Below are 26,665 nucleotides of genomic sequence, written 5' to 3' on the forward strand. Positions count from 1 at the left end.
AGGCACACATCAACAAGCACCGTCACCTGATGTAGGCACTGCAACCAACCCCAACCAAACCGCAATCTCAACGGCCAACCGCTCCGGCTGATCAAACATAATCAAGTGCCCCGCCCCATCAACAAGCACCAGCTCCCTGGCCGCAACCCCCTCCGCCAGCGTCTTCGCCCTCTCAGCAGGAATCCACCGATCCTCTGCCCCCCACACAACCTTCACCGGCATGGCCGCGCCCACCTCCGCATACCGCGGCTCCACATCCGCCGCGAACCGCTGATCAGCCTGCACCAGCTGTCTGATGAACGCGTGAGGGCCCTGCGTTCCCGCCGGCGTCCAAGGCTGCACGAGCCTATCCTCTACGTCCTTGGACAGCGGGCGGGCGGACGCATCGCGGATGTAAGAGCGTAGGATTCCCTCGTGGACCGAGTCCGGGATGGCGTCGAAGACGGGTCTGTTCTGGCCGATGAGGCGGAAGAGGGGCGAGCCGAAGGGGGAGACGGCTACGACGTCGACGAGGCAGAGGCTGGCGTAGGCGGTGCCGTGGGTGAGGTGTGCGCGGAGGGCGACCAGCCCGGCGTTATCGTGCGCGATAACGTGCGGGGGCTGCGCCGGGTGGAAGGCCCAGGAGGTGTAGAGGGCGGCGAAGGAGGCTGCTTGGCCGGAGAGGGAGCCATCGAGCTCGGGTGGGCTGTTTGGGTGGAGGGGCTGGCGGTCTGGGGAGGCGCCGAAGCCGGGTCTGTCGAAGAGGTAGACTTTGTAGCGGGTGGAGAGGGCGAGGGCGTGCGCGGCCCAGGTGTAAGAGGACCAGGGCGTGCCGTGGATGAAGATTACTGGGGGGGCGTTGGCAGGGCCGATGCTTGTCCAGTGGATGGTGGTAGTGTGGGTGTCGCTGGTGTGGGTGAAGATTTGGGGGAGGGTGATCTCGGTGGAGGACATGTTGGTATGTGCTTGGCTGTGGCTTTAGCTGTGGGGTTTGCTGTGGGCTTCAATTATGGTAAGTGAAGTTAAGAGATATGTGAAGTTCAGAGATAGGCGAAGTCAGTAGGTTTGGCTTGGACGGAGGTTGAATTTATATGAAGTCTGGTCATAGTAGAGTAACAGTACAATTGTCAGGACGCTCGCGGATTGGTCAGTTCGAGAGCAATCTTGAGAGAGATCGGCGCAACAGTGCACGTCCACAGGATCCTGTCAGGTTTGAGCAGGCTTATGCCGTAGGTGGTTCTCATCAGCGTGTATACCATCTGAGTACTCCTGTATGGGTGTGGTAAGCATTATAAGATGTATTGGGCATCTGTCTGCACGATCAGCTTTGACAGCGCTGAGATGTGGCATCGCACGTGAAGAATTGGATCATCTTCAAGGAATAGACAATATTATATATCAGAAAATGGGTTGATTGGCCAAGCCTGCAGGGAGGACTCTTCCATCTCGTCCTAGCCTGGAACATCAAGAGATATTCAAAAGTAAAGGTACAGTGAAGCCAAGTCTGAAGATGAGGAGCGCACGTGAGGGTGAGCCCGGCTGGGACTAGCTCGACCGGGAGAATAACCGGATGCTCGATTTTTGTCTGGGGAAGATCGCACGATCTGTTCTCCACCTCGCACAAACCACCCAAACAGTATTGTGTCCAGAATGATGTTGATGTTACCACCTTTCTAGATCGATTATCATTCAATCCAGTTCTTATCAAGACTAATTGAATGCAGTCTCAACGTTTTTTGGGGATTGCCTTATTTTAGTCTTTTTATCATACCGTTGAGCGCATCAACACTCAGGGGCTACCCACAATACCCACATTCAAATCCATACTATATAATGGCATCAACAATACCAAACCTAGCATCTTACTAGATGGAAAATACTTACAGACCACCAATACTGATGCCAGATTCTTGGACGGACAGTACAGTCGCATGTTAAGACCCTGCCAGGTAGGCTGGTTTTTTCATCGTCTTTCTTTTTGCTTTCTTTCATGACATGATGAGATTACTATGATGGATGAAGACCCTGGTCTAATGCTTATACATCCAATGTCTTCAACCCACTGATTTCTATTTTTCTTGATTGAAGTTTTGAAAAATGTGGTTATTAGGCTGCTAACGCGGGAATAGAATAGGCACTCTCTCCCTTATAGTACACGATGGATATATATATAAATGTAGTACTACTACTTACTACTATCAAGAACTTGAAATCCCCACTCCGGATTGGCTGTTGCGAAAGGAAACCTACAAGCTGACAAGTGAAGTAAATATGGAGTCATTGATAGAATTACGCCGTGTTCGATCGGAAGGATTATGGAATGTATTGCTTTCTTTTGAAAGGCTGTTGAAACACGGTTCTATCTATCAACAGGGATTGAGCAACACATAGGTAACACACCACTGTTTGTAAGATCGACTTATTCTCAATGCCACCATACTAGCAATAACTAAAACAAACACACCAATCCAAAATCCATCATAATTCATCCACTAATGATTTACTTGTACCTACTCCAGACCCTACCGCGCTACCCGCCCAAGTATACCCGGCTCTCTACAAATACTACCGGTACGTAGCAACAACAACACATACAAACCCCATCATCGGAACAACATCGGCATCTCCCACCATCCCATCCCATCCCATCCGCCAAACATGAAGACATTTCTGCCCTACGGCTTAACCCGGGGAATCAACCCGACTCGGTGTGGATACACTCTAGATCGTGAGTTAATTCCGGGGACAAGCGTCTCGGGTGCGGCGAGGATTCGCCAAGACTACCTCGGCACCCGGTAACCCCCGATGACATATCGCTACTCGCCAAGTTCCGGTATGGTTAGGACTTAGGCTCTTAGGCTAGGGAACAGCCACGATATGTCACAATACTAAAATAAGTGGCGGAGTTCGATCCGTTGCTGATTCTAGACCACTCACTCCATATGGACTGTCTAGTCCTAGTCCTAGTCCTACTAGGGAGAATACGGAGTACGGGCTACGCCTAGTCAGTGTGTGATGGGCGTACCGACGTCATTGAGCGACCGTTTCCCCAGAGCGGATGGCGGCGAATTAGAGATTCCGTATAGTATCTAGTATCTAGTCTCGAATAGCTATCGTATACGGTAAGTCAGACTGAATCGGCCCGTTCTTTGAATGCCTGAGGATACTCTGTGGTCAGTTAATCGGCCCGGAGAGAGACTGTCTGGATATCCGATTCGGGGTTCACCCGAATATCATGACCGATTCTTTCCGTCTCAGTCGTGGATGCTGTCAGTTGTATGGGTATGATCCTTGAGATGAGGTATTTGTTGGGGTTGGAACCGCGGAGAGTCCATGGGGTAGAGAAGACTCCACCGTTGTGATTTGACCCCGGATTATATGTCCGGGTTGGTTCGGTGTGGGAGGTATGGGGAACGGGATTGATTCATATCACCAGTGCACCACGTTCTGCTGATAATTTAGGATGCGCATTGTAAACTGTATGGTAATAGAAGCTTGAAGAGCCGGTGACCATTGGAATAAATTCTACTGAATGATTTTCTTTGTTGTTTGATCGCTTCAACTCGACTTCTTGACTTGATTACGGAGTTCACCTTTGTCTATACGCAGGTGGAGCAGGACGATGGGATTCATCTTGCGACTGATTCGGATTACTTCTCATAACGTCACTCAAATAAACCGGTATTCAACAACAGATAAAACAATCGGTACGTCAAGGACAAACCCGGAGAAGAATATAGATCGACGAAAGACGGAGGCCGCATTAGTCATTACCCACACGGAGCCCGACGGAGCAACCGGGTCGGGCAGGAAATTTACGGAGTCGGCTTTGACAGACTACAGAAGACTCGGGACCGATCGAATCCAGTTCAGGGGAAGCAAGAAAGAAACATCTCAATAATTGACAATTATTGGAAAAGTAAACAAAATAAAAAGGGAAAAATGGGTTGAAACTAGGGAAACTAGTTCGGATGGAGTTTGAGGCATTTTTTATCCATGACTTTTTTATTTTTCTGATCGGTCACGATCGAGGCTGTCAGGGAAGGAAGTTCTTCCCAGAGGGAGCTAAAAAATCCCCTTGAAAATTTTCGGCTTCTTCCTAAATCTTCCGGATTGGGCAGTTCCACTATTCATCATCATCCATCATTCCCATCCTGCACTGCCAGGACGAGACTTGGGTCTGTTAATGGGATCTCCCTATCCTCCCCGAGTTGTGGATCTATTTTTTCTTTTTTTTTTTTTCTGTTTTACTTTTCGAGGATCAGTTGGGTCTTTGCATGTGAGACCTGTTGCATCTGACTACGTGAAAGTCAATACTCATAGTACACAATTAAGGGTATACTCAAATGTTTAATCTCACTACCCTCTCTAATTGTTGAGTATAAAGCAACCGAATTAGAAGAAAAGAATAATCATCCCGTGCCATCCCACGCCAGACCGAGAACCGACTCTGGGGAAGTCCCGCGTGGCCCCCCGGCCTCGTCGGATGCGGGGTACAAGGTGCTGGATCAATCATCAGTACGAGAAGGGAAGAGGACTGACTCTCAAGTCATGGCGCACGTCCTCTCCCAAGAAAATTGGTAACAATCCTACGCCACGAGGGCACCGGCATGCTTGGCTGAGACTGCATGTCAGTTGACTACGTCTCGTTTGGGTACAGCGTGACCTCGCATTGACCAACTGTAGCATCTATTTCAGTATCGTGTAGTCATATACCTGTAGTAGTCTAGTAGTAGTCATAGGAGTAGTAATAGAGAAGTAGTAATAATATAGTAATAGATCTCGGAAAGTCTTGGAAACAGAGTTGATGGTCTCGCTGACTGTTGCCTACATATCATGTGCATTTTCAACCAGGTCTACCCGGTAACCTCTCGGGAAGCGCGGTTTTGCCCTTTGCATTCTCTATCGGCAGCCGGGAAGGCTATCAACGGCAAGCAATTCTACGAATGACTGCCACGATGCTATCTATCACTGATAGTGGGCGGGTATTCCCGTATAGTTTTCTCGACATTCTGAACTACCAGCCTACTAAAAAAAGCACGGAGGGATCTGCAGGCACTGTCGGAAAGGTCGCGTGCGAAGGTGATGTCAAAAAGGGATGGGAATAATGGGCGTTTCAGACGAAAACCCGGCAATAACTGTTCTCCACTTTTATCCTCGATCCATGACGTCGGATTGTAAACTGTTGAATTTTGGATATTCTGATTGGACGACGGGCAGCCTCGGGAGAGCCTGGATGACTAAGGAGGATTTCCCGGCCGAGCCTACTTTTTACTAGCGCCGTCGCCTGTATTTTCTGGTTGCAACCGGCATTTCGTCATTCTGTGGTTGATTTGGATGGTTCAAAAAAAGGTGAACTATGGTATGATAGTGAGTTCTCTCTAAGCGATAATTCAATTCAAACGGCCATACGACGAATGTGGAAGAAATAGTCAAAAAAAAACGAAGTTAATTGATCGTCTATCCTTGTCAGTGGTCAACCGTAAACTTCTCCCCGCAATTTCATCCTTAGCCTCGTCGACCGCGCCCAGAACTTTTGCCATCCCCCGTTTAGCTAATTGAGATCATTCAACGTCATCATTCCTGGTTAGCCGGTTCCATTTGCCCGTAGAGCAGATGTGTGACCAATGAAGAAAAGACTTGATCTTGGAAGAGGGAGAGAGAATTACTGAGGCATGGTGTCATGCATTGTAGTAGATACATTGTACTGCTCAAGATAAATACCGAGAATCAGCTGCGTGCAGTAAGAGAGGATACTGAACTGCGGGATTGACATCCGGAACTGGTAAAGACAATAGCGAACAGTACAGACCAGTGACTGAATATTCTGCGTCTTCTATTATTTTATTTTATTTTATTTCGATTTTTATAAAAAAATCCCTATAAACCCCACTAAGTGGACTGAAATCTCTTGCGCTTGACTTGCAGCAACCTGCATGAGCCATTTCTTTTGCCTCTCCACGCCTCACGCTATTCCCTGCCTAATATCGAGTCCAATCAATTCATTTACTTACTCAAGGGGCGCGTCAATCTCCCCTTTTCCCGATCGATCAATCATTTGCGAGCCTCTCGTTGGTTCGCAACCCGCCCGTCCATCCCGGGTTCATTTCGTGCCCACATCTGGGGTTTTTCGGGAGTTTTCGGACCCTCCAGCCAAGAGGCATTTCTTTCGCCTAGTCTAACGGGATCAACGAACTAACCCTCTCCAACCAACTATCCTCGCCCCCCAGTCCGCTTCAGCTCATCCCCTGCCCCGACATCTCCCGTGAAACTGTGGAGAAAGCATCCCGGGAAACTCGAACTTTGCAGAGTATTACTTCCGTCTGAGAAGAGAGAGCCAAGTTATCGTCGCCGTCATGGCCCATGCTCAAAACATTAATATACCCCCCATCGCCCCCTCCGGTGAACCAGGTCCTTTGTATTCAGATTTCTTCCAACAGCAAGTCGCGAAACAAAGAAACAATAATTATCACTCGACATCGCTGAACACAATGGTTGCCACTTCTGTGAATCGTACTTCGCTGCACCCCGGTGGTGTTCAGTATGTTTCCCTTTCCCTTCCTCTACCATCCTCACCTTCATCCTCATCCTCCCCCCCCTCCCCCTCATCGTCCAGAGTATCCCTCATGAACCTAGCTAACATTATCTCAGGCCTGGCAAGGGACACACTGAGCTTGAGGAGGAGCTCCATGAGCACGCCCACATTGACTACGACCGAGTCGCTATCGTAAGCTGACCCTCCATCCATCTCATCGACTATATGCTGACCGCACAGATTGCCAACCCCTCTGCTGCTGCTCTCTATGAAGATGCTCTCGTCTACGAGACTGGTACCGCCATCACCTCCAGCGGTGCTCTGACTGCCTACTCCGGCGCTAAGACTGGCCGTTCCCCCTCCGATAAGCGTGTCGTCAAGGAGGAGTCCTCCGAGAACGATGTCTGGTGGGGACCTGTCAACAAGCCCATGACTCCTGACGTAAGTGATCACTCATTTCTTGCATTCAACCATCCCACTTTACCCCCTAGGGGCAGGAAATGCCTCATCCCCGTATCCATGCGAAATCTTGGATCGGATCGATGAGGCATTTGCTCATGTCGTGAACCCTTGCTGTTTGCATAGCACGCTTCCGACCCGTTCCACATGACGTCATTTCAGTAGGGCTGATTAGCTAACCTCACCTAATAGGTCTGGCGTATCAACCGTGAGCGTGCTGTCGACTACCTCAACACCCGCAACCGCATCTATGTCGTCGATGGTTTCGCCGGCTGGGATGAGCGCTACCGTATCAGCGTCCGTGTTGTCTGCGCGCGCGCCTACCACGCTCTGTTCATGCGCAACATGCTTATCCGCCCCTCGCCCGAGGAGCTCCAGCGCTTCCACCCCGACTATGTCATCTACAACGCCGGCTCTTTCCCCGCCAACCGCTTCACCGAGGGTATGACCTCGGCCACCTCGGTCGCCATCAACTTCGCCGAGAAGGAGATGGTCATCCTCGGTACCGAGTACGCCGGTGAGATGAAGAAGGGTGTCTTCACCGTCCTCTTCTACGAAATGCCCGTCAAGCACAACGTCCTGACTCTGCACTCGTCCGCCAACGAGGGCAAGGATGGTGACGTCACCGTTTTCTTCGGTCTGTCCGGCACGGGCAAGACCACACTGTCCGCGGACCCCAACCGTGCCCTGATCGGTGACGACGAGCACTGCTGGACCGACACCGGTGTCTTCAACATTGAGGGCGGCTGCTACGCCAAGTGCATTGGTCTCTCCGCCGAGAAGGAGCCCGATATTTTCAACGCCATCCGCTTCGGCTCCGTCCTGGAGAACGTGGTCTTCGACCCCATCAGCCGTCTGGTCGACTATGACGACTCGACCCTGACCGAGAACACCCGCTGCGCCTACCCCATCGAGTACATCGAGAACGCCAAGATCCCCTGCGTGTCGGACGGCCACCCCAAGAACATCATCCTGCTCACCTGCGACGCCCGCGGTGTGCTCCCGCCCATCTCCAAGCTCACCACCGAGCAGACCATGTTCCACTTCATCTCGGGTTACACCTCCAAGATGGCCGGCACGGAGGACGGTGTGACGGAGCCCCAGGCGACCTTCTCGTCCTGCTTCGCCCAGCCCTTCCTGGCCCTGCACCCCATGCGCTACGCGAAGATGCTGGCCGAGAAGATCTCGCAGCACAAGGCCAACGCGTGGCTGCTCAACACCGGCTGGGTCGGCGCTGGCGCCACCACCGGCGGCAAGCGCTGCCCGCTCAAGTACACCCGTGCCATCCTGGACGCCATCCACAACGGCGAGCTCGCCAACGCCGAGTACGAGGTGTACCCGATCTTCAACCTGCACGTGCCCAAGAACTGCAGCAACGTGCCGGACGAGCTGCTCAACCCCAAGAACAGCTGGACCGCGACGACGCCCTTCAACGACGAGGTCAACAAGCTGGCGAACCTGTTCAACGAGAACTTCACCAAGTACGCTGACCAGGCGACGTCGGACGTGATTGCGGCTGGCCCGAAGCCTCAGTAGATTCTTTTCTACTGTTTTCTCTTTTCCCTTTTTCTTCTCTGTCTGATTTTCTATTGATTCCCTTCACATGTGTTATCCTTCATATGTGTATTGCATGGCGTGTGTTTTATAATTGGGTCATTTCCTTTCCAGTGTCAGTACGGGTGAGGAGCCTGGTGGGCGAGCCGGGCCCGCCTGGTCAAGGATCGCTTGGATAGTACAAAAGTAATATTACTTGATTCTTGAATGTTTGGTTCCAGTAGATGAAGTGTCTTGTAGTCACTATTTTGCATACTTGAATAACCTCATCTTTTCCTATAAGTTGCAGTAGATTTGAACTTGACTAGACTTGAGCTTCACTATAGCCAACGGACCTAACCATCGTCACAGTATACATCAACCGTATCTACCCAGTAATCAACGAGGTCATAACCGAGCAAACCATCGAATTGAACCCTGTACAAGCCCCCCTCCCCAAGCAGAATCCCAATAAAAGCCTCAATTCCCGCAGAGACATCTAGACAATCATCCATCCCTATGGAGACTAGGATATCCCAACAATATTAGTCGAGGTATATCCCAACAGCGAAATCGGCAATAACTATACCGGGCGAGAGACGGGATTAGTATTGGGGCACTGTGATAGGTTTGGAGCGGTCTGCCCCAGTTATTACCTTGGGTACCCACCTAGAGTAGCTCAGATAGGTAGTAGGTAGGTTATTGCGCGTACCAATTATGAGGAAGATTATGTTGGGATGTACTGTCATGAGGTGGATGGAGGGGGAGGAGTGGGAGCGGATGCTTCCACTCTTCCACTCTTCCGCTGTACATCCGGGATGGATCCGAGGGTGTCTTTGTCTTGGTCTTTGCGATAGTACCCAGTATGTAGTATGGGATTGGTAGTATGTAGTATGTAGTAAGTCGTAGATACTACAATCTATCTATCTATACAACTACTAACAACAATAAAACAAACATAACACAATAGCAACAGAACCACCCAATAAGTCAACCATGGAATCACCCCAATATATGAAACGGACTACACCTCTCCGCCCACGGTATGTATACGCCTGTCAAACTAGGCAAGTGAGGATAAAAGTGCCGGTCTTCGGATCGGAGGAATGGATAGTGGATAAGATAATGGAGACCCTGGAGTAGTGGGAGAATTAAGAGGTCAGAGAGTGGATTCCCGGGATGGCGACCGAATCGGCAAGAGGGAAGAAGATTCAGCAGGAGATCGAGCTTATCCGAGGGTATTCCGTTGGGCCTTTTGTTTATATATAATATTTTCATTTTTATATGGATATGGATATGGGTATGTTTGTAATTATGTTGTAGGTAGATTTATTGTATATTATGTGTTCAAAGTAATAGGTACTATATCATAGGTTCAATTGGGGTTGAGTTGCTGTATAGATGGCGGATCGACCAGCCGGGGTGTTTCCCGTGTGGGGCACTTGGTGACGTATCCGGATATACAGTTGTCAGAGAGTAGGACTGAAGTAGAAGTCAGGAATAGAATGATGGTGCTCAATCATTCAGAGATGGAATTATCAAGGATATTTCTTGTATAAAGATCGATGATAGGAGATGTAGGTATAGATCGCGAGAGGAGAGGGAGAGACATCCATAGAGAGAAAGAGACGTAGATGACGTCCCCCGCAGTGCATCTCAACCCTTCATACTCAACTACTCGTCCTATCCGACATTCAATCCAGTATATAGTGGAGTCACGGCTATCTTCTTCTCCTGTCGGTCCAGTCTCGGTTCCTGGACTGGTTGAGGTCATCACATACGGATCCGTATATAATCCTCCTCTTCCTCTCCTCGTTCGATGCAACATCTCCCCGCACTGGCCTCTCTCTCTCTCTCTTCTTCCTTTCTCTACATTCTAAACGATTGGTTTCTCTCTCGCATGTGTCGGATTGAATATTAACTTCCCCTCTTTTTCCCTCTGCTTCCTGCTTTTTCTCGTCCCCCTGGTCTCCTTCCTCCTCCTCTCCCTCCTTCCTCCCGTCTTCCTCCTTCTGGTTCGTCTTTCCCCTCATTCTGTCCGACGTCATCCCCGCCGGCGTGACCGTGTCAGCCTGATTGATCCTCGGTCCTCCTGCTTTTCCCTGGAACCCCAATTCTCTCCCGTCTTCTTTCCATTTTTTCTTGCCCTCAGTTACTGTAGACTCTGGAAAATTTCATCTCTCATTCTAACCTCCCCATCAATAGATCCTCATTAGGATTGTGACTCTCTTCGACATGGCCTCCTCAACTCCCATCACAAAAGAATCTCCTCCGCCGGTGGATTTCCTCCATCACCCATGGACCCGTGCCGCTCTCCCCTTTGCGAACGGGGGCCTGGCTGGCATGACGGCTACCGCCGTCATCCAGCCCGTCGACATGATCAAGGTCCGACTGCAGCTGGCCGGTGAGGGCGCCCGGACGGGCCCCAAACCGAGCGCATTCGGCGTCACTCGCGATATCGTCGCCTCCGGGAAGGTCCGCGATCTCTACACCGGCCTGTCCGCGGGCCTCCTGCGCCAGGCCGTCTACACCACCGCGCGTCTGGGTTTCTTCGACACCTTCAGCAAAGCCCTGACCAAGCGTGCCGAGGACGCCAACCGCAAAGTGACCTTCGGCGAGCGCGCCGGCGCCGGTCTGCTGGCGGGCGGTGTCGCAGCCATGATCGGTAACCCCGCCGACCTGGCCCTCATCCGCATGCAATCCGACGGCCTCAAGTCCCCCGAAAAGCGCGCCCACTACCGCTCCGTCATCGACGCCTTATTCCGCATCTCCAAGGGCGAGGGCGTCGGCGCCCTCTGGGCCGGCGCCTTCCCCACCGTCGTGCGCGCCATGGCCCTCAACCTCGGCCAGCTGGCCTTCTTCGCCGAGTCCAAGAGCCAGCTGAAGCAGCACACCAGCCTGTCCCAGCAGAACCAGACCTTTGCCGCCTCCGGCATCGCCGGCTTCTTCGCCAGTTTCCTGTCGCTGCCCTTCGATTTCATCAAGACCCGTCTGCAGAAGCAGCAGAAGGACCCCAAGACGGGCCAGCTGCCTTACAAGGGTTTGCTGGACTGCGCCCGTAAGGTCGCCAAGGAGGAGGGTTGGTTGCGGTTTTACCGCGGGTTCGGCACGTACTACGTGCGGATCGCACCTCATGCGTTAGTGCCCTTTCCCTTGCCTCTTTTCTTTTTCCTCCTGTTCCCCACCCGTCCCGGGCGCTATGACGCTTATCGCTAACCCCACGGCTCCACTTTAGGATGGTCACGCTTATCGTCGCCGACTACCTCAACATTCTGACTAAATAGACGTCGCCTTGTCTCTCGATCGCTCCGATGGTTCCATCTTCTATTTATTATGTTCGCTACCGCTACGATGATTGTTCGATTGATTGATGGGAAACGTGGCGCCCGAGGGTACCAGGTGAAAATGATCGGTTTTGATTCTTTCGGCAGATATACTGTTTCGTTTGCTTGTCGCTGTGTGAGGGAGAATGTCACCGTTTGCCGGTCGGTCCGGAAAAGCACGTGAAGGGTTGACTGGCTCGTCCTGACTGAGCGCTGGTGGAATGTCAGTGCCAGGACTGGCTTGTTTGATTGATTGATTGATTGTCCTCTTTATACTATACCCGTTGTTGCGCGACCAGTCTTGCTGGACTAATGAAATATTTACATTTACTTGATAGTTACGTAGACTGATCATCCATGTAATCGATTGTATATACATATACAGATAGTAGAACCAACTAAACCAGATGATAAACTACCCCTGCGACATGAACTTCTCCTGCTTAATCCTTACCACCTGCTGTTCCTCCTCCTGTTTCTGTTCCTCCTCCTCATCCTCATCATCACTCCCAACAGTAATCTCACTCCTCCTCGACCTCTTTCTCGAACCCCCACCACCAACAACAAACTCCTCCTCACTATCCCCCTCCTCCTCCCTCCTCCTCGCAGCCTCCGCCCTCCTAACCCGTCTAACAAGCACAGCATCAGCCCGAAAATCATCCCACGTCAACAACTCCTCGCAAACAGGACACTTGACCGCGCGAGCACGCCTGCCCCTCCGACTTCCCTTCGACGCCGCACTAGATGCGGATTGAGCTGGCGTGGAGACGGCAACGGTCGTCTGGCTCTGGGAGAGCATGGACTCGATCGCTTCGCGCTCGAAACTGTGCGGGCATTTTGTGCTGGATACCGGGTTTTGGAAGGGGAGGAGTGTGAGTGGGCATTTCAGGGAGATGATTTCGCTGGAGATTGCTATGTCGTCTGAGGTGGTGGGGGAGGCGGGGGAGGGGGAGCGGGGGCGGGGGCGAATGGGTTGGGATTGGGAGGAGGTTTGTTGGTGGGACTGGGGGTGGGATTGGGAGGGTGATTCGAGGTGCGTGAACCAGGTTGAGGATGATGGGAGGGGTGGGATGTCGTTGCCGGGGTGTTTGGCTTCGTGGATGATGCGGTAGAAGCCTACGTAGGCGTTGTTTGTTGAGTATCTGGATTGATACTAGTTAGTATTGGCTTCTTTGAAGAAGATATGGAGAGGGAGGGGAATAGAGATGGGGAGGGATACCGCTCTGTTAGAGATAGCTCATCCCACTTGGTATGATCCCCCTCTAACTCATCCGCCAGCTTCTGACTCGTGGGGACGAAGTCCCGCTGCTCTTCTTGCTCCTCCTCCTCCTCTTCCTCGTCTTCTTCTTCTTCTTCTTCCTGCCCCTCAGCGACAGCCCTCCTCGTCCTCCGACTCCCCCTCGTAGAAGCAGAAACAGGCGCAGCAACACTCTCCCTCTCCGCCTCATCCTCAAACCTCCCCAACACAACCCCCAACCCATCAACCAACGCCTCCGCATCAATCGTCTCCCTCATCTGCGCCTCCAATCGCCCCGTAACATCCCTAACATCATCCTCCAACTTTGTAATCCGCGCTTTCTCCCTATCCTCATCCTCATTCCCCCCGCCTTCTACCGCCGCCGCGGTAGCAGCAGCAGCAGCAGCAGCATCCTCCCCATCACCCACCTCATCACGCGTACTACTCCCCCTCCTATCCTTCAACCGCTGATACCGCACGTGCGCGTCCGTCAACCGCTCATTGACTTCGCCGGCTGCGTCGGTGAGTTTTTCCTCGGCGTGCTGGAGGTGTGTTTTTAGGTGTCGGAGGGGTTGCGATTTGAGGAGTTGGAGGAGCGCGCGGTGGCCGGTGCTGGTGAGGGTTGTTAGGGGGGGTTCGTAGGTGAATTGTTCTGTTTCTGCTTCTGTTTCTGTTTCTTCTTGTTGTTGGCGGCGTGGGCGGGGGGCCATTTTGGGTGGGTTATTAGTTTGGTGTTGTTGGGTTTTGGGTGGTGGGTTTTGAGGGATATGTCGATGGTGTGGTTCTTGAGAGGGTGTTTGACATGAGTTGCAGAGGTGGTTTGAGGGTCTTTGAGTGTCTTTGATTGAGTGGTGGTTCTTTGTCGTTGAAGTTCAAAGAGATGCACCGCGACGCGACGGCGCTAGGCTTGTTTGGGTTATACTACTTTATGCGGCACTGAGGATCGGCGTTCATCATTGATTAGTCATGTATTTATGCATGAGCGCACAACTGTATAGATTGTATTGATTTGTAGGGCTCATGGACTCATATTTGGAGGATTGATATTGTCCTCACTATGGGTTTGTATTGCTGCGTGGCTGCTGGGTTAGCTTTGATTATATTGATTTACTTAATCATAGTATATAGACTTTATAAAGTTATTATACTCTTTTATTTATCTCTAGATAAGTCACTAAAAGTCCTTCCTCTTTTACCGGTTTAACTTGTCTGTATATAAGTATACGTATAGATATGATAAGATCATACAATCTCCCACGGCGTATCCGAATTCCTCAAATAAGGCGTCAACCCCTCAAAATCACCCTCGCACTCTGCCTTGATCCGGCCATTACCCAAGAACGCCCACGGGTTGTCGTCCATATACTGCATATCGAAATGCTCCCAACGAGGCGTCTTGAGGGTTTTCAAAAAGTGGACCGACTGTCAGAAGTTAATAAGGCTCACCCATCATGGGAGTATACAAATACTTCCGTGTAAAGGAAAAGAAAACTCACCGATCCCCCCCAACACAAAACCTTCCCATCAACAGTATTATCTTTGTACCAACTGCGACACCCTCCGCTAAAAACGCTCGTCTCCTGCCACGCATCGATATACTCATTCAACTTATCAACCACACTCTCCCGCACATCCAGCGTCCTAACTCGATCACTCTGCATCTTCTTCGCCGCCTGAATCACATACTCGATCTCCGTCTCAAAGCAAGGCAGCACGGTCCCGTTCGCGAGATTCCCGCGCGGGCCGTTCATCACGAAGTAGTTGGGAAAACCTGGCGCGGCCATGCCCAGGTAGCATTTGGGGGTGGGCGACCAGGCGTCTTTGATGTCGAGCCCGTTGCGGCCGAGGAGAGTGAAGTGTGGTGTCCATGCCATGTCGTAGCCAGTTGCGCAGATTATTATGTCAACTTCGTGGTGGGTGCCGTCCCGGGTTATGAGCCCTTTGGGGGTTATGCTTGTTACTGGGGTGAAGATGCAGTCGACGTTGGGTTTGATTAGGGCTTCGAGGTAGCCGTCGCCGGGGGTGAGTCGTCTATCCCATATTAGCACCAATCGTCAGGGATGGGTAATCCAAAGCCTATAGACTGGAGAAAGACGGAGAAGGATCTTACCGACACCCCACAGGCCAACTCGGGATCAACTCCTTAGTCAAAACCGAATCACCCTGCAACCTCCTCGTCATCTCCGCGCGCATATACTCCTCAGCCATACGCGACGGCTCCATCCCCTTGTAGAAGATAGCAAATCCCATATTGATCCCGTATTCGATCCGCTTGCGGTAGTTGAGAAGATACTCGGGGTCGTCGGTCAGTTTCTGTGTCTCCTTTGCTGTGTAGTAGTACTGGCCGACTTCTGGATGCGCGGCGTCCTGGTCGTGATGGGTGGTGCCTGAGCTGCCATCAGTTTGGGGGATTTCGACTGGGACGCGTGGCATTGGGGGACTGATCCAAGTGCTGCCTCTCATGAAACATTTTACTTGGGAGGCAGCTGTTTTGGTTTATTTTGTAATTAGCAGATAGACTTGGTTGCATGAGTAGTGGTGTTTTGCGGACCTTTTTGCACTTGGGGGATTATTTGGATTGCTGAAGATCCTGTTCCTAGCACGGCGACTCGCTTGTTGGTGTAGTCGACCGTGGCTAGAACCTATCAGTATGACATTTTGACGGGTATTCTGTGAAACTCACGATCCCATTCCCCCGAATGCAAGAGCGGACCCTCGAACGAGTGAAGTCCTTCAATATCCGGCCCTAATAGCGTCATGTCAGCAACTCAAAAGACCCAGCAGACAGATCTGTCTTACACCTCCACTTATTCAACAAACCCGACCCATTGATCAAAACATCACACCAATCCGTAAAAACCACCCCATCACGCTCAACTTTCACCTCCCACTGCCCCCTCTCCTCACACCACACCGCAGCCGTGACCCGATGTCTAAACCGGATATACTTCCGCAAGTCATACTTCTCGCAAAAGTCCATAAAATACTCGTGGATATCAGGAGAGTAAGCGTAGTACGACTTCCACTTCGGGTTGGGCTCGAAGGTGTACGTGTAGATGTGCGCGGGGACGTCGCAGGCACACCCTGGATAGCGGTTTTGGAGCCACGTCCCGCCGATTTCGTCGTTCTTTTCATAGCATACCAGCTCGTAGTCGCTGAGCTGGCGCTCCATTTTATAGGCAGCGCAGAGGCCGGTGGCGCCGGCGCCGATGTGGATTATGCGTAGCTTTCGGGGTTGCGAGTGCCATTGTTGGAGGAGGTGGAAGGGGGCTGTTGGGGGTGGGTTGATTGTCATGGTGGGAGTGTTCTTGTTGGGGGATTATGAGGTGATGGTGGAATTGGTACTCTTGATCGATGTGATACTGTCTGGGTTAAGTATTTGCTCATGGATCACGCAAAGTGGTATACGACCAGACGGGATGCGATGTAGATCCGGTGGATTTGGGGTCAAGCGATGTCAGTTCGACTGACACGACCATCTCCACACTGACTCGACTCCGCATATCCTCCGCAACTGAGTCAAATATCTGTATTAGGATACGGCATTTTGTTCAGCAGGTTTACAGACACAGGTTTACGGTAAAATCATGGACCAGAGCGAAATCAAAACCCCCGTGGTCACCACCGCCGCGGGCTACGGCCTACCCTACACCCTCTATCTCCACTCGTCGGCATGGCTACTGAGGAACCTCGTTGCTCTAATGTCAGGCAAGGGGGAACTATTCGACAATAATCTCTACGTTGACACGCCCAACTTAGGCGGGGGACGCGTCAAACTATCCATCTGCATACCAAACGATTCCTCCCCAGAAGAACCCAAGCCGCTGGTTCTTGTCACGGAAGGTGGGGGATTCGTTCTTGGACAGCCAAGCGATGGTGAACATCTCGTCCGATCACTCTCAGACACGGTATGTTTTCATCTTCCCATACCGAGGATACTCAATAACAAAAACAGCTGGGTGCAGTCATAATCTCAATCGAATACGCCAAATCTCCCCGATATCCCTACCCTCATGCTCTTCTACAGCTCCACGCCGTGCTCAGATGGGCCCTTTCCCCAGCTGGGTCAGAGGCAATGGGCGTAGCGATCGACCCATCTCGCGTAGCAACCATGGGCAACTCCGCCGGCGGGAATCTCGCAACCGCACTTTCGTTGCTGATCTCCTTCACGTCGGGGCCTTGCGCCCAGTTCCGCGAGAAGCTACCGGAGGGTTTCCACCTGGCCGCTCAGGTCCTGCTTTATCCTAGTACGGCTTGCAACAGACCGTACCAGGAGCGGTTTGATGCGTGCGAGACTCGGGTACAGGCTGCGAGTCTGCCGGTCTGGGCGGCTAGTTTAATGGAGGCGTCGTACTTGCCGCCTTCTGCCGAGAAAGGTAGCATTTTCTCTTCACCGGTGGATGCGACGGTTCCGCTGTTGAAGAGCTTGGCTTTTTTGCCACCAGCTCTTGTCATTACTGCTGGGATGGACTGTCTGAAGTTGGAGGCGAAAGAGTACGCGGCGAAGCTGAGACAGGCGGGCGTAGCGGTGGTCGAACACGAGTATGAGGATGCGATCCATGGCTTCAGCCACTACAGGGAAGATTCCAAGCAGTATCGGAAGGGGGACGTCGAGGACTGCTGGAAGCGGGTGACACCTTTTCTACAGGACAGGTTCCACGTCCAAACATAAATCCAATGCAGATCATATACATATATACTTGATTTTTTAGACTGGTTAACAGCTTTCTCTTTCCATTTTAGCGCCTACTCTTTGCTGCTTTTTTCTCGCTAAGTATATCTGAGTACTCCCGGAGCACTCCCGGAGCAGCCTGGGGTAATTACTGAGCATGGGCTGAGCGGAAGGCTGAGTGCCCTGAGTGAGTAGCCTTGATATACTATATAAAAATTACCCTAACTACTTGGTGGTGGCCTCTCCCTTGCCTGTTTCTCTACTTGTTAGTCTACTTTTGCCAATCTGTACAGGGGACTAGAGACAGAAGTCGGACAGTGCCCGGGGGATAATAGGGTATATATATTACTTTTCACCCCCGTGAAAATATCAATAGATGACTATTAATACAGTGCATGTGGAGCTTAACTATTTGCTAGAGCTGGTCAGAGTTGTGTGAGAATACAAACAGCAGGATCTAATTTTACATGTCATGAAAATGCAAGCATTCAGTATATTGCCCAGGCTCAAGACAGTAACAGCTAGTGTTGTTCATGTCCTCCTGCTAATCTCACTAAAGGTGAAGTTGTAAATAGAGAGACAACTGTGAATTGAGCATCCCCTCTCTCCATCACTGTACGTTGATGATAGGTTCGCAGTTTAAGCATCTAACAGGTGAAGAGACGCGCAGAACAATACAATATTTCTAGAGAATTCAATTTAAACTAGCCAAACAGGTTTGGTGGCTGCCTAGCAGATCAAGCAGTATCTTTCATTCTTCATCTTACAACTCGTTAGAAAATTGGCATATAGGGGACGGCTAGCTCTCAACCATACCGACTGCAGTAGCATACGACTCGTGCCCTTGTTTATCATTTTACTCGGACTCTCTATTCCATCTTAAACCCAATACCACCATTCTTACTCCTTCCACATATTGATTCATGAAATCAGACATAAGTATCGAAGCGTAGATCGACAATCTTAGGAGAAATTTCTATTATACTGCCTATACTATAACAGTAATAATAGTACGTAACAAATCATCGTAACATGTTCATTCTGGTCGTGACAACGCGTGAAAAAGAAAAAGATAAAAAATAAAAACCCTAATCTGGAGATAAAAGAAAAATGACATGACAGAAAAGTTCTCCAGCTAGGCCAACAAAAATCAAAAAAGATCAGCTTCATCAATCTTTAGTGTTCTGCAAATCCTATCCATATCCCTATACGTCCCATTCCATTTGATCACTATCAACTTCCATGTCAAGCATAGGAGAATCCTCATCATCTTCATCGTCTTCCCTTCCCGCATCAAGCATAGGGGAATCTCCAACAACTTGGTCGTCTTCCCTTCCCGCATCAAACATAGGGGAATCTCCAACAACTTGGTCGTCTTCCCTTCCCGCATCAAACATAGGTAAATCTCCAACAACTTGGTCGTCCACATGATAACCTGTACTGACACTGTTTCTTTCTTTGGTTCTATTCACGGAATACTGATAGATATTTAGGTCAAGAACAGTAGAATGCATTCTTTGGTTTGTAGTGGAAACATTGGGATTATTGATAATAATCGACATATTGTTATTCCCTGTTCTGTCTCCATCCAAACAGCATCCTTTAACACGGATAATCACTTCTCCATGCATATGTGAATCTGTTCCTCTTTAGTTCCCACAATATTTTCCATCTGACATGCTTATATCCTTATTCTTACCAACTGAATCTAAACAATCACCTTCACCGTTGCCCTCCTGAAAACTCAAAGCAGTACTCACGAACTCCATACCTGCCGCTCTCTTTAAAAATGGTTAGCCAGCGTCCATGGCACGGATAAATTGTTAATAGTTTTACCTGATATGCCCCACTGCTCGATATAACATCCACAAGTCACCGTCTCTATAAGATTATCAGTGGGATTGTACAGCCACGCTTGCGAGCAGAACTTGCTTACCCCCAATCTTTGTTCACCACACCACTTCCTTTCTCTCTACCACCTTCACCAAAATATCTTCAGTAAGGTCTCCTCGTGCTTCAAAATCAAAGATAGATAGGAAGAGAAAAAGAGAAAGAAAGACGCGGAAGCCTGGTTGATAACTACTCAACACGCGTCGCGCGTATGCGGCCAAGCCGTTGGCGTCAACAACTATGTGCTGGCAATTATGACTAATACCAATTTATTATAACTACCTTGAATAATCTGTAGTTCTGATGAATCTCTTCTATATGACATGCTGTACTATTTTCATAAAGACATTAGTTATCAGAAGATATTTCGCATTCATAAAGTAATATGAAGGGGGGACTTTAAGGCAATACCTGTTTTATTAGGACATGTTATTTATACTATTAGGATAATGATTAATCTCAGACCATGCAATATGCTAATTAGATCAAGGGTTTTGAACTTCTGATTTCAAACCCAAACCAACAAAAAAAGCAAATAAATTACTGAAAAACAGTGGGAATTTAAAGAAATAATCACCAAGTCCCCTGTGATAATGTATATATTACTTTTCTTTTTAGGTTCTTGGTGGGTTTGAGAACGAGGTCAAAACCCAGGTCTACAGTGACGACAATAAATAAGGGTCATATATATGACCTCATCATTAACACTAGAGCCGGCCCGCTTCTCCTACAGATACTAATATCCCATGGTTCGAATAATACCATTCTATCAAACCAGTGAGTTGTATTTGGCAGTAGGATATCATGATTGCATGCTAAATAACTGCTCAAAGGAGAGTCATGCCTTTATATTATTTGCTGAACCTGTTCTCAAGATTTATTATTATTGCTCTTGAAATCTCTTTATCTAACTCTACTAACAGCAGGTGAGCTGAATTTTATTGACCCCTAGTTATGTCATATTAAGCAGGTATTTATGCGGGCTGGGGCAACTTCAAGAGAATCTATCAAACATAATTGCCAAACTACCTGCAAAAATAGATAGGGATGAGTGTCTTACTGGGTACATATGACTGTTTACTGAGCAGGTACCAAGTGCTCAGGAGTAGTGATCTGTGATATAAAATACTCACTGAGCAGACCCTGAGCACCCTCACTAAAGCAGCAGTGCCCTGAAGAGGAAGTCTACGGTCGTCCTAGAAACTCAAGTACGTATAGGTACCTATATACTCACTTATACTGCAACCTCACAATATGATTCTCCGCCCCCTCCCCAGCCATAACATCCCCACCATCCGCCCTACAATCCTCCTCACTCTCATACCCAAGCAACGAACACCACCAAGTCATCTCATCCATATCAACAGCATACGCCTCCCTAACCTGCCTCACCCTAGCAAGACTCTTATTCCCCGACTCTCTCGCCCTCCCCTTCCCATCATCCCAAACAACCACCCTCGCAACCCTAAACCCCCCATCAAGCATCCCCTCCTCCCCAAAATCATAGTGTCTCACAAGCGGCCTCCCCTCCACAAACAGCTCCGTAATAGCGCCAATAACCGGCGGAAACGCCTCCTTCTGCCAAAACTCCCAGTGGTCCTGGATCTTGTCCCAGTCGAGCATCCACACAAAGGTGCCGGGGTCGTCGACCGAGAAGCCGTATGCGATTCTGCGGATGCCGGGCGCGTTGGGCTTGCCGTTCCCTGGGGCGGTGTTAGCCGCGATTTGGGATTCGAAGGTAGAGAGCGCTGCGGTGTGGTCTTGTGTGTAGGGGGCGCGGAGTTTGAAGATGCAAATTTCTGTTACGGGCTTGTTTTGGGCTGAGGTGTGCGTGCGGAGGTGCGCCGTGTAGGCTGCCATTTGCTCGGCTGTGGCCATTTTGGGGTGGAACTAGACTGGTCAAGTTGAGGGAGTGGAATTGAGATAATGAACTTGGGTGTAGTGGTAGTTTGTGAGGTTTGAAGGGATGTGGCCTGCCTCGGATGACTTGATATGTGCATTATTTCAAAGGCGAGTCAGCGAGCTTGACTCGCTAGTCCACTGGACCCTGGACCCCTCAGTGGGACTGCCAATAGTATGGTTCTCGTCTTGGAGGATGTGGATCATGGGGTTGGCCATGTAGATCCTTTATACATACATTCGTGCATGCATACTGTGGGGGAAGTAGTGAATATTGAAATTCATGAACTCGGTGATGATCCCTATGTTTTAATATGCACATACTGCTGCTAACACCTCTACCACTGCTGACACTACTGATTCATAGACAACATTTGCGTTATCCCAGCTCATTTGATATTCGATATCTAGATACAGAGACCACGCAGTGCGAATCCCCACTGACATGCCCATCAAAGCTGCACATCATTTCCTACCCTTGAATAAGACCTCCAACTTCGTATCTGGCAGGGACATCGTTCCAATATAGAACGGCTGCGGCTTGGTGCCGGGTTTGAGCCGGATATCATACCGCAGTAGCAGTATCGCAAACATGAGCTTCATTTCATGCACGGCCAGAAACCGTCCAGGGCTGTGATATGGTTAGACCACGAAAAGAATACACCTAAAAATAGAAACAAAAGGGAGGGATTGGATCGGACATACCACGGATGTCTACCATGGCCGAACAGATGAAAGTTAACATCGGTATTCAACATCGTCTTAGGCTTAGTACCAGGCTCTGCGTGTGGCTGGTAGAATCTAAGCCCATCGAACACCTCCGGATCCTCGAAGACTTCCGGATCCCGGTGAAGGAAGAGACTGGGTGATCCGATCTTCGAGCCGGGTGGGAGGACGGTTCCGTCGGAAAATTTGAATTCCTTGCGGGCGTTGCGTTGCATGGACACTATGCGCGTGTTAGTGGAGACTTCAATGGAAATTTATTGTCTTCATGTGTGAGTAGGAACTGTCGTACTCAGTCCTGATGAGTCGAATCTGCCCGATTCGCGAAGGAAGCTCTCCAACTTGGGGAGCTTGCTTAGGGTTGCTGCTGTGATTTCGCCCTGCTCAAGGTTCGCCATCACCTCTTCTCGGAGGGTTAATGCGTACTTGGTGGGTTCAGCGGCTAGGTGGTATAAGGCGGCAGTGAATGTCTACCAGTAGCCAGAAATACAACAGTGAGCATGGAATTTGGAAGTTGATCGGAGAAGGTAAGGGCATACCATGGTAGTAGTGTGAATAGAGGCCACATTAAGTGCCATTACTCGCTCTGCCAGTTGAGGAATAGTCTTTTCAACAGGCGGCGCAGCATCGATCAACCACTGAATCAAGTCCTTGTGTTTTTCTCCATTCGCATCCAGCTTGCCATCAAGACGGTCTTGGATGAGAGGCGCCAGAAACCGACGACCCTGTCGACGATAGGACGTCACTGGAAGGAGCCGTACCAGGAAACTAAAGGTTCGTGACGGATGAGCATCCGCTCAATATTTCCGTGCGTACACAAAGTTAGAGCTAGAGCACTGACCCCTTCATCCATTCCGGAAAGTTTCGCAGAACCTCAGCCGATATAACCACAGCCTCCGCGTAGTCAGTGGCGTTTCGCAGAAACTCCGCGTTTCGGCCTGGGGTGTTAAATATCAGTGCGAGCACGGCACTTGGCAGGATTTGATATTCGCAAGGTGTAGCCTACAGAGTTCCGTTCCCACATATATCCGGTTCGCCACCCGAGCGACCGTCATGGCAATGGTACTATACAGCGCGATCGGGGTCTCCTCTATCGCGATCAGGTCAGGTCATGGACACCTGCATAGTGGCCAGAGCCGATAGTGGAAGACAATACCAACAGGGGAGCCAATCAAGTCGTCGAAAGATCTCAAAGCCTCGTCAAGCATCACTGGAGTATTAGGAGTGATGTTCTGGGTGATGGGCCCGCGAACTACAGCCGTGTGGTAGGTCCGGTGGCCGACTCCGTACCCCATGGTGAACGGGATTTGCTGTTGCTAGATTCATAATTGACCTCAGTCGCGGTTTTTCATTCTGTAGGACTGACTTACGTCGTTGGATCCATCCTGCGCGTTTAGGATAGTGTCGGGGGCTTTTATATACTCGGCGACCCTGTGCCGATCCGTAGCGAGGATGAATTCGCCTTGTAAGGTTGCAATGCGCACCAGTCCGTTCTTCGACTTGGCCATTCCCTCGCGGACCGACTCGACGGGATTCTTCATGAAGCGAATGGCTGCGATCCATGATGAGATGAGCGGAAGATACACTGCGGGGAAGTTGATTGTTGTGACGTTCGCAGGCTTCACAGATGTCAGTCTCCGTTCGCACAGCGAGCCTCTTGTAGTTGAAGTGCCATTGCCTTACCGTTGTTTGGTAGTGTCTCACTTGGTTGAGGAAAACATAACCTAAAAACGCAAGGAGCAGCACCTGCGACCACGACGCGGGCATCAAGAACTGCACGACAGCTGCTATCAAGCTACTTCCATCGTCTGCATTGAAAGCCATGGTCAAAAAGGATATGAGCACAACCCAAAACAAGTACACTCAAGCCAACAGTCTTCTGACCGAGGCATCAGTGCGTGGAAAATAAAAATCATTGCCTTTATTAACCCAAGATTATTTCGAGCTCTGTCAGTATAGCTGACTCGCCCAAGACTGCAATGCACGATTTTTACCAATCAAGCGATTCTCGTTTTCACCAGATTCACCGGGTAAGATTCGGCCGATCTATAACCTGGGGTGCCGATCCTCGTCTCAAGTATCGTATTCGTATAACCTGTCGTCGGTGCCAATAGTGAAGGAGTCATTTGTACGCGGGCGAACACGAATACGTCGTACTCGCCCGCGTCCGAAACCGTGGTATAGTATTGCGTAGGAGATACCTATAGCCCCGCACGTTAACCGGCACTTCCTCTTGTGCACATTGTGATATACGTAATCTTAACATGGTGTAGGCCGGAGCTCAACGGCACAAAGAATGCACTCAGAGAACACAGCGGAGACTGCACTGCTAGCTCCTACCCTAGCTGGCAATCTGCGAACTGGGCGTATTTCTCCTGAAACCTCCGGTCGACTTTCCAAGTCTCCATTCTCTGCGCCTGATGCTCAATCATGGCAAACACGTCCGTACTGCCAATCAGATCGCCCCTGTCGCGGGTAGTCGGTGACCACGTAGTGTCCATGTGTTCTATCAGCTCAATGCCTATGCGCTCGGGGTCGACTGTATGCGAGTCGCGAATCAATGCGCGTCGCAAGTCAGGCCTATGCGACTTCTTTCAGCCACTGCCAATGCCTTTCATGTCGATGATTATATACGACGAGGAGGGAGCGATCTTACCATACTAGCATCCCAATACAAGGCCGGTGCTGAATACGTTTCTCCAAGCCGGTAGGTCTCATGAATTCAGGAATCCGAAGGAAAGCGGCCTGGGTTCCTAGCACGTACCACTAGACGCCGAGAGGTTATTTGCATCCTCAGAAGGAGGGAATGGGGATATCACACACCCTCAATGAGAGATACTGGACCCAGAATACTGAAAGCAGAATGTGTAGTGGTATAGACTGATAGTAACTGATATGGTGAAAAAGTCGGTAAGCGAGAATATCTGTGGATTTGTCGGACAGAAGGCTTCGCAAAGACGGTTCGCTCGTGCCGAATTGGCCACGGCGGTGCTGCAGTCGAGCTTCATCTACCATGCCCAACAGAATCTCGTCCCACTTGCCCATGCTGTGGCTTAGTTTGGGAAAGCTCGGATGGGTGGGTAGAGCCTCGTTGAAGCCGGTTGGCATGGCAGGCTCTGTCAGAAGGGGTGTTCTCATCGCAACGGAGTCCGGTACGAGACTCAGATCTGTAGCCGTCCCATCCACCATGCTGGCAATGCAGCGGTCGAGGTCATCACCAGCTCCGAGCTCCTGGACTCGGTTGGCGAGTGGCATTGTGGTATCAAATACTGCCGTGCCGTCGCAGGAAATGTCGAAGTGATCCATCTCGTGAGGAGGTAGCTCAGTCGTGACATCCATCACGCCGGCATCTGAGACAGGCTGACCGACATGAAGCAGACCATCAGACGGGCCCGGACTATCAAGCTCAGCGGAGGGCGAGGTCGAGACACTAACTTGTTGAGGGTTTCTCGCAAAGAAATTCTGGGGATCTTGATCGCCACAACAGACGTCGTCACTAACATGCACAGCGCTTGCCAAGTTCTTGATCCGAGCCAAGGCAGCTTCAAGACATGTACACCTAGCCTGCAACTTCTCGTTCTCCTTCAGCAACGCAGCTAGATCACTGCTGCCATCACTGGAGAAGGCGTCCTTGTAGGACTGAACGGTCTCCTCCAATTGTCTGATGTAGATTCGTTGTCGCTCGCGGTGATCACGCTGCGATTGACGATCAGTAGCTCGCTTCCTCGCCCGGCGAATCTTCTCCTTGTCGGTAGGATTGATGGGATCAACTGTGTCTGCAGCTTCCGTTGTAGCTCTCCTAGCGGTAGCCCTCGTTGGGCGGCTCCGTCTAGGCACTAGTGGAGGGTCCATGGGTCTAGCAAGAAGAAGTAGCAATGAGAATATAGCGCGCGACAAATCGAGCAGGTGGCTTCCTTTGATGAGCGTGGATGGACAGAAGGATAGAATTTCTGATAGCTTCATCATCATATCGTTCTCCACACCCAGTAAATTAAATTAGTGCCTCTCACCCGTCGATCTCCGCCCAGCTTGAAGCGGGTCATATGGTATGGGTAAAACCTCATTAGGTCATTGTTAGCATGCAGAATAACAGATGCAGCCTAGGACTGAACCTAGGTGATAGCTAGCATGGGGTAGGTTATACCCGAATACGACAGGGACAGACGAGTCCGAATACGAGCATATCTAGTCGACGGATAGATCTAAATCTCTCACTCCATAGGACTCTTTGAAGGGTTGATTTATGTTTGAACCCAGGCCATTTCCTGTTCAATGATCAGCTTAGATGCTAGAATCAAGTCTGGACCTATCTAAAAATAGGGAACGTGTGTATGGGTATGTTGATGTACTTACTCACCAGAATGTTTTTTTCTCCCTACTAGCCATATCGTGTCAAACTATACTCCTATCTGACA

General features: G+C 50.2%; 10 protein-coding genes across 10 annotated transcripts; 3 read left to right on the forward strand and 7 right to left on the reverse strand.

Moving 5' to 3' along the window:
- Positions 1–9: 9 nt before the first annotated feature.
- On the reverse strand, positions 10–933 carry BDW47DRAFT_122793 (alpha/beta fold hydrolase; the record flags this gene model as incomplete). Its single annotated transcript, XM_024815921.1, has 1 exon — positions 10–933. The coding sequence occupies one exon, from the start codon at positions 931–933 to the stop codon at positions 10–12; it is 924 nt and encodes a 307-aa protein (XP_024675241.1).
- Positions 934–5,755: 4,822 nt separating this feature from the next.
- Positions 5,756–8,736, forward strand: acuF (phosphoenolpyruvate carboxykinase PCK1). The gene is made up of 4 exons (XM_024820928.1): positions 5,756–6,520; positions 6,631–6,706; positions 6,755–6,955; positions 7,166–8,736. The coding sequence occupies exons 1-4, from the start codon at positions 6,336–6,338 to the stop codon at positions 8,507–8,509; spliced, it is 1,806 nt and encodes a 601-aa protein (XP_024675242.1). The 5' UTR covers positions 5,756–6,335; the 3' UTR covers positions 8,510–8,736.
- A 59-nt stretch (positions 8,737–8,795) lies between these two features.
- On the reverse strand, positions 8,796–9,388 carry BDW47DRAFT_99739 (uncharacterized protein). Its single transcript, XM_024820929.1, has 2 exons — positions 9,163–9,388; positions 8,796–9,089 (listed from the first exon to the last, which is right to left on the reverse strand). Exon 2 carries the CDS (start codon positions 9,019–9,021, stop codon positions 8,863–8,865), a length of 159 nt encoding a protein of 52 aa, XP_024675243.1. The 5' UTR covers positions 9,022–9,089; positions 9,163–9,388; the 3' UTR covers positions 8,796–8,862.
- A 747-nt stretch (positions 9,389–10,135) lies between these two features.
- Positions 10,136–12,158, forward strand: BDW47DRAFT_99741 (putative mitochondrial dicarboxylate carrier protein). The gene is made up of 3 exons (XM_024820930.1): positions 10,136–10,521; positions 10,712–11,643; positions 11,742–12,158. The coding sequence occupies exons 2-3, from the start codon at positions 10,742–10,744 to the stop codon at positions 11,788–11,790; spliced, it is 951 nt and encodes a 316-aa protein (XP_024675244.1). The 5' UTR covers positions 10,136–10,521; positions 10,712–10,741; the 3' UTR covers positions 11,791–12,158.
- Positions 12,159–12,244: 86 nt separating this feature from the next.
- On the reverse strand, positions 12,245–13,776 carry BDW47DRAFT_122796 (SUMO ligase MMS21; the record flags this gene model as incomplete). Its single annotated transcript, XM_024815922.1, has 2 exons — positions 12,245–12,971; positions 13,049–13,776. 2 exons carry the CDS (start codon positions 13,774–13,776, stop codon positions 12,245–12,247), a joined length of 1,455 nt encoding a protein of 484 aa, XP_024675245.1.
- A 532-nt stretch (positions 13,777–14,308) lies between these two features.
- Positions 14,309–16,361, reverse strand: BDW47DRAFT_115414 (flavin-containing monooxygenase; the record flags this gene model as incomplete). The annotated part of the gene is made up of 6 exons (XM_024814793.1): positions 14,309–14,488; positions 14,563–15,097; positions 15,177–15,552; positions 15,618–15,701; positions 15,750–15,812; positions 15,866–16,361. The coding sequence occupies 6 exons, from the start codon at positions 16,359–16,361 to the stop codon at positions 14,309–14,311; spliced, it is 1,734 nt and encodes a 577-aa protein (XP_024675246.1).
- A 292-nt stretch (positions 16,362–16,653) lies between these two features.
- BDW47DRAFT_115415 (alpha/beta hydrolase) lies at positions 16,654–17,738 on the forward strand (the record flags this gene model as incomplete). Its single annotated transcript, XM_024814794.1, has 2 exons — positions 16,654–16,974; positions 17,022–17,738. The coding sequence occupies 2 exons, from the start codon at positions 16,654–16,656 to the stop codon at positions 17,736–17,738; spliced, it is 1,038 nt and encodes a 345-aa protein (XP_024675247.1).
- Positions 17,739–20,858: 3,120 nt separating this feature from the next.
- BDW47DRAFT_122799 (uncharacterized protein) lies at positions 20,859–21,506 on the reverse strand (the record flags this gene model as incomplete). Its single annotated transcript, XM_024815923.1, has 1 exon — positions 20,859–21,506. The coding sequence occupies one exon, from the start codon at positions 21,504–21,506 to the stop codon at positions 20,859–20,861; it is 648 nt and encodes a 215-aa protein (XP_024675248.1).
- Positions 21,507–21,903: 397 nt separating this feature from the next.
- BDW47DRAFT_65693 (cytochrome P450) lies at positions 21,904–24,330 on the reverse strand. The gene is made up of 9 exons (XM_024819544.1): positions 23,934–24,330; positions 23,621–23,869; positions 23,407–23,566; positions 23,257–23,340; positions 23,092–23,188; positions 22,790–23,018; positions 22,543–22,720; positions 22,233–22,473; positions 21,904–22,158 (listed from the first exon to the last, which is right to left on the reverse strand). The coding sequence occupies exons 1-9, from the start codon at positions 24,072–24,074 to the stop codon at positions 21,993–21,995; spliced, it is 1,545 nt and encodes a 514-aa protein (XP_024675249.1). The 5' UTR covers positions 24,075–24,330; the 3' UTR covers positions 21,904–21,992.
- Positions 24,331–24,586: 256 nt separating this feature from the next.
- On the reverse strand, positions 24,587–26,102 carry BDW47DRAFT_122801 (bZIP transcription factor; the record flags this gene model as incomplete). Its single annotated transcript, XM_024815924.1, has 3 exons — positions 24,587–24,830; positions 24,907–25,016; positions 25,074–26,102. 3 exons carry the CDS (start codon positions 26,100–26,102, stop codon positions 24,587–24,589), a joined length of 1,383 nt encoding a protein of 460 aa, XP_024675250.1.
- Between the last annotated feature and the right edge of the window lie 563 nt (positions 26,103–26,665).

The sequence above is a fragment of the Aspergillus candidus genome (genome assembly GCF_002847045.1).
Source record: "Aspergillus candidus strain CBS 102.13 unplaced genomic scaffold BDW47scaffold_5, whole genome shotgun sequence".
Lineage (NCBI taxonomy): Eukaryota > Fungi > Ascomycota > Eurotiomycetes > Eurotiales > Aspergillaceae > Aspergillus > Aspergillus candidus.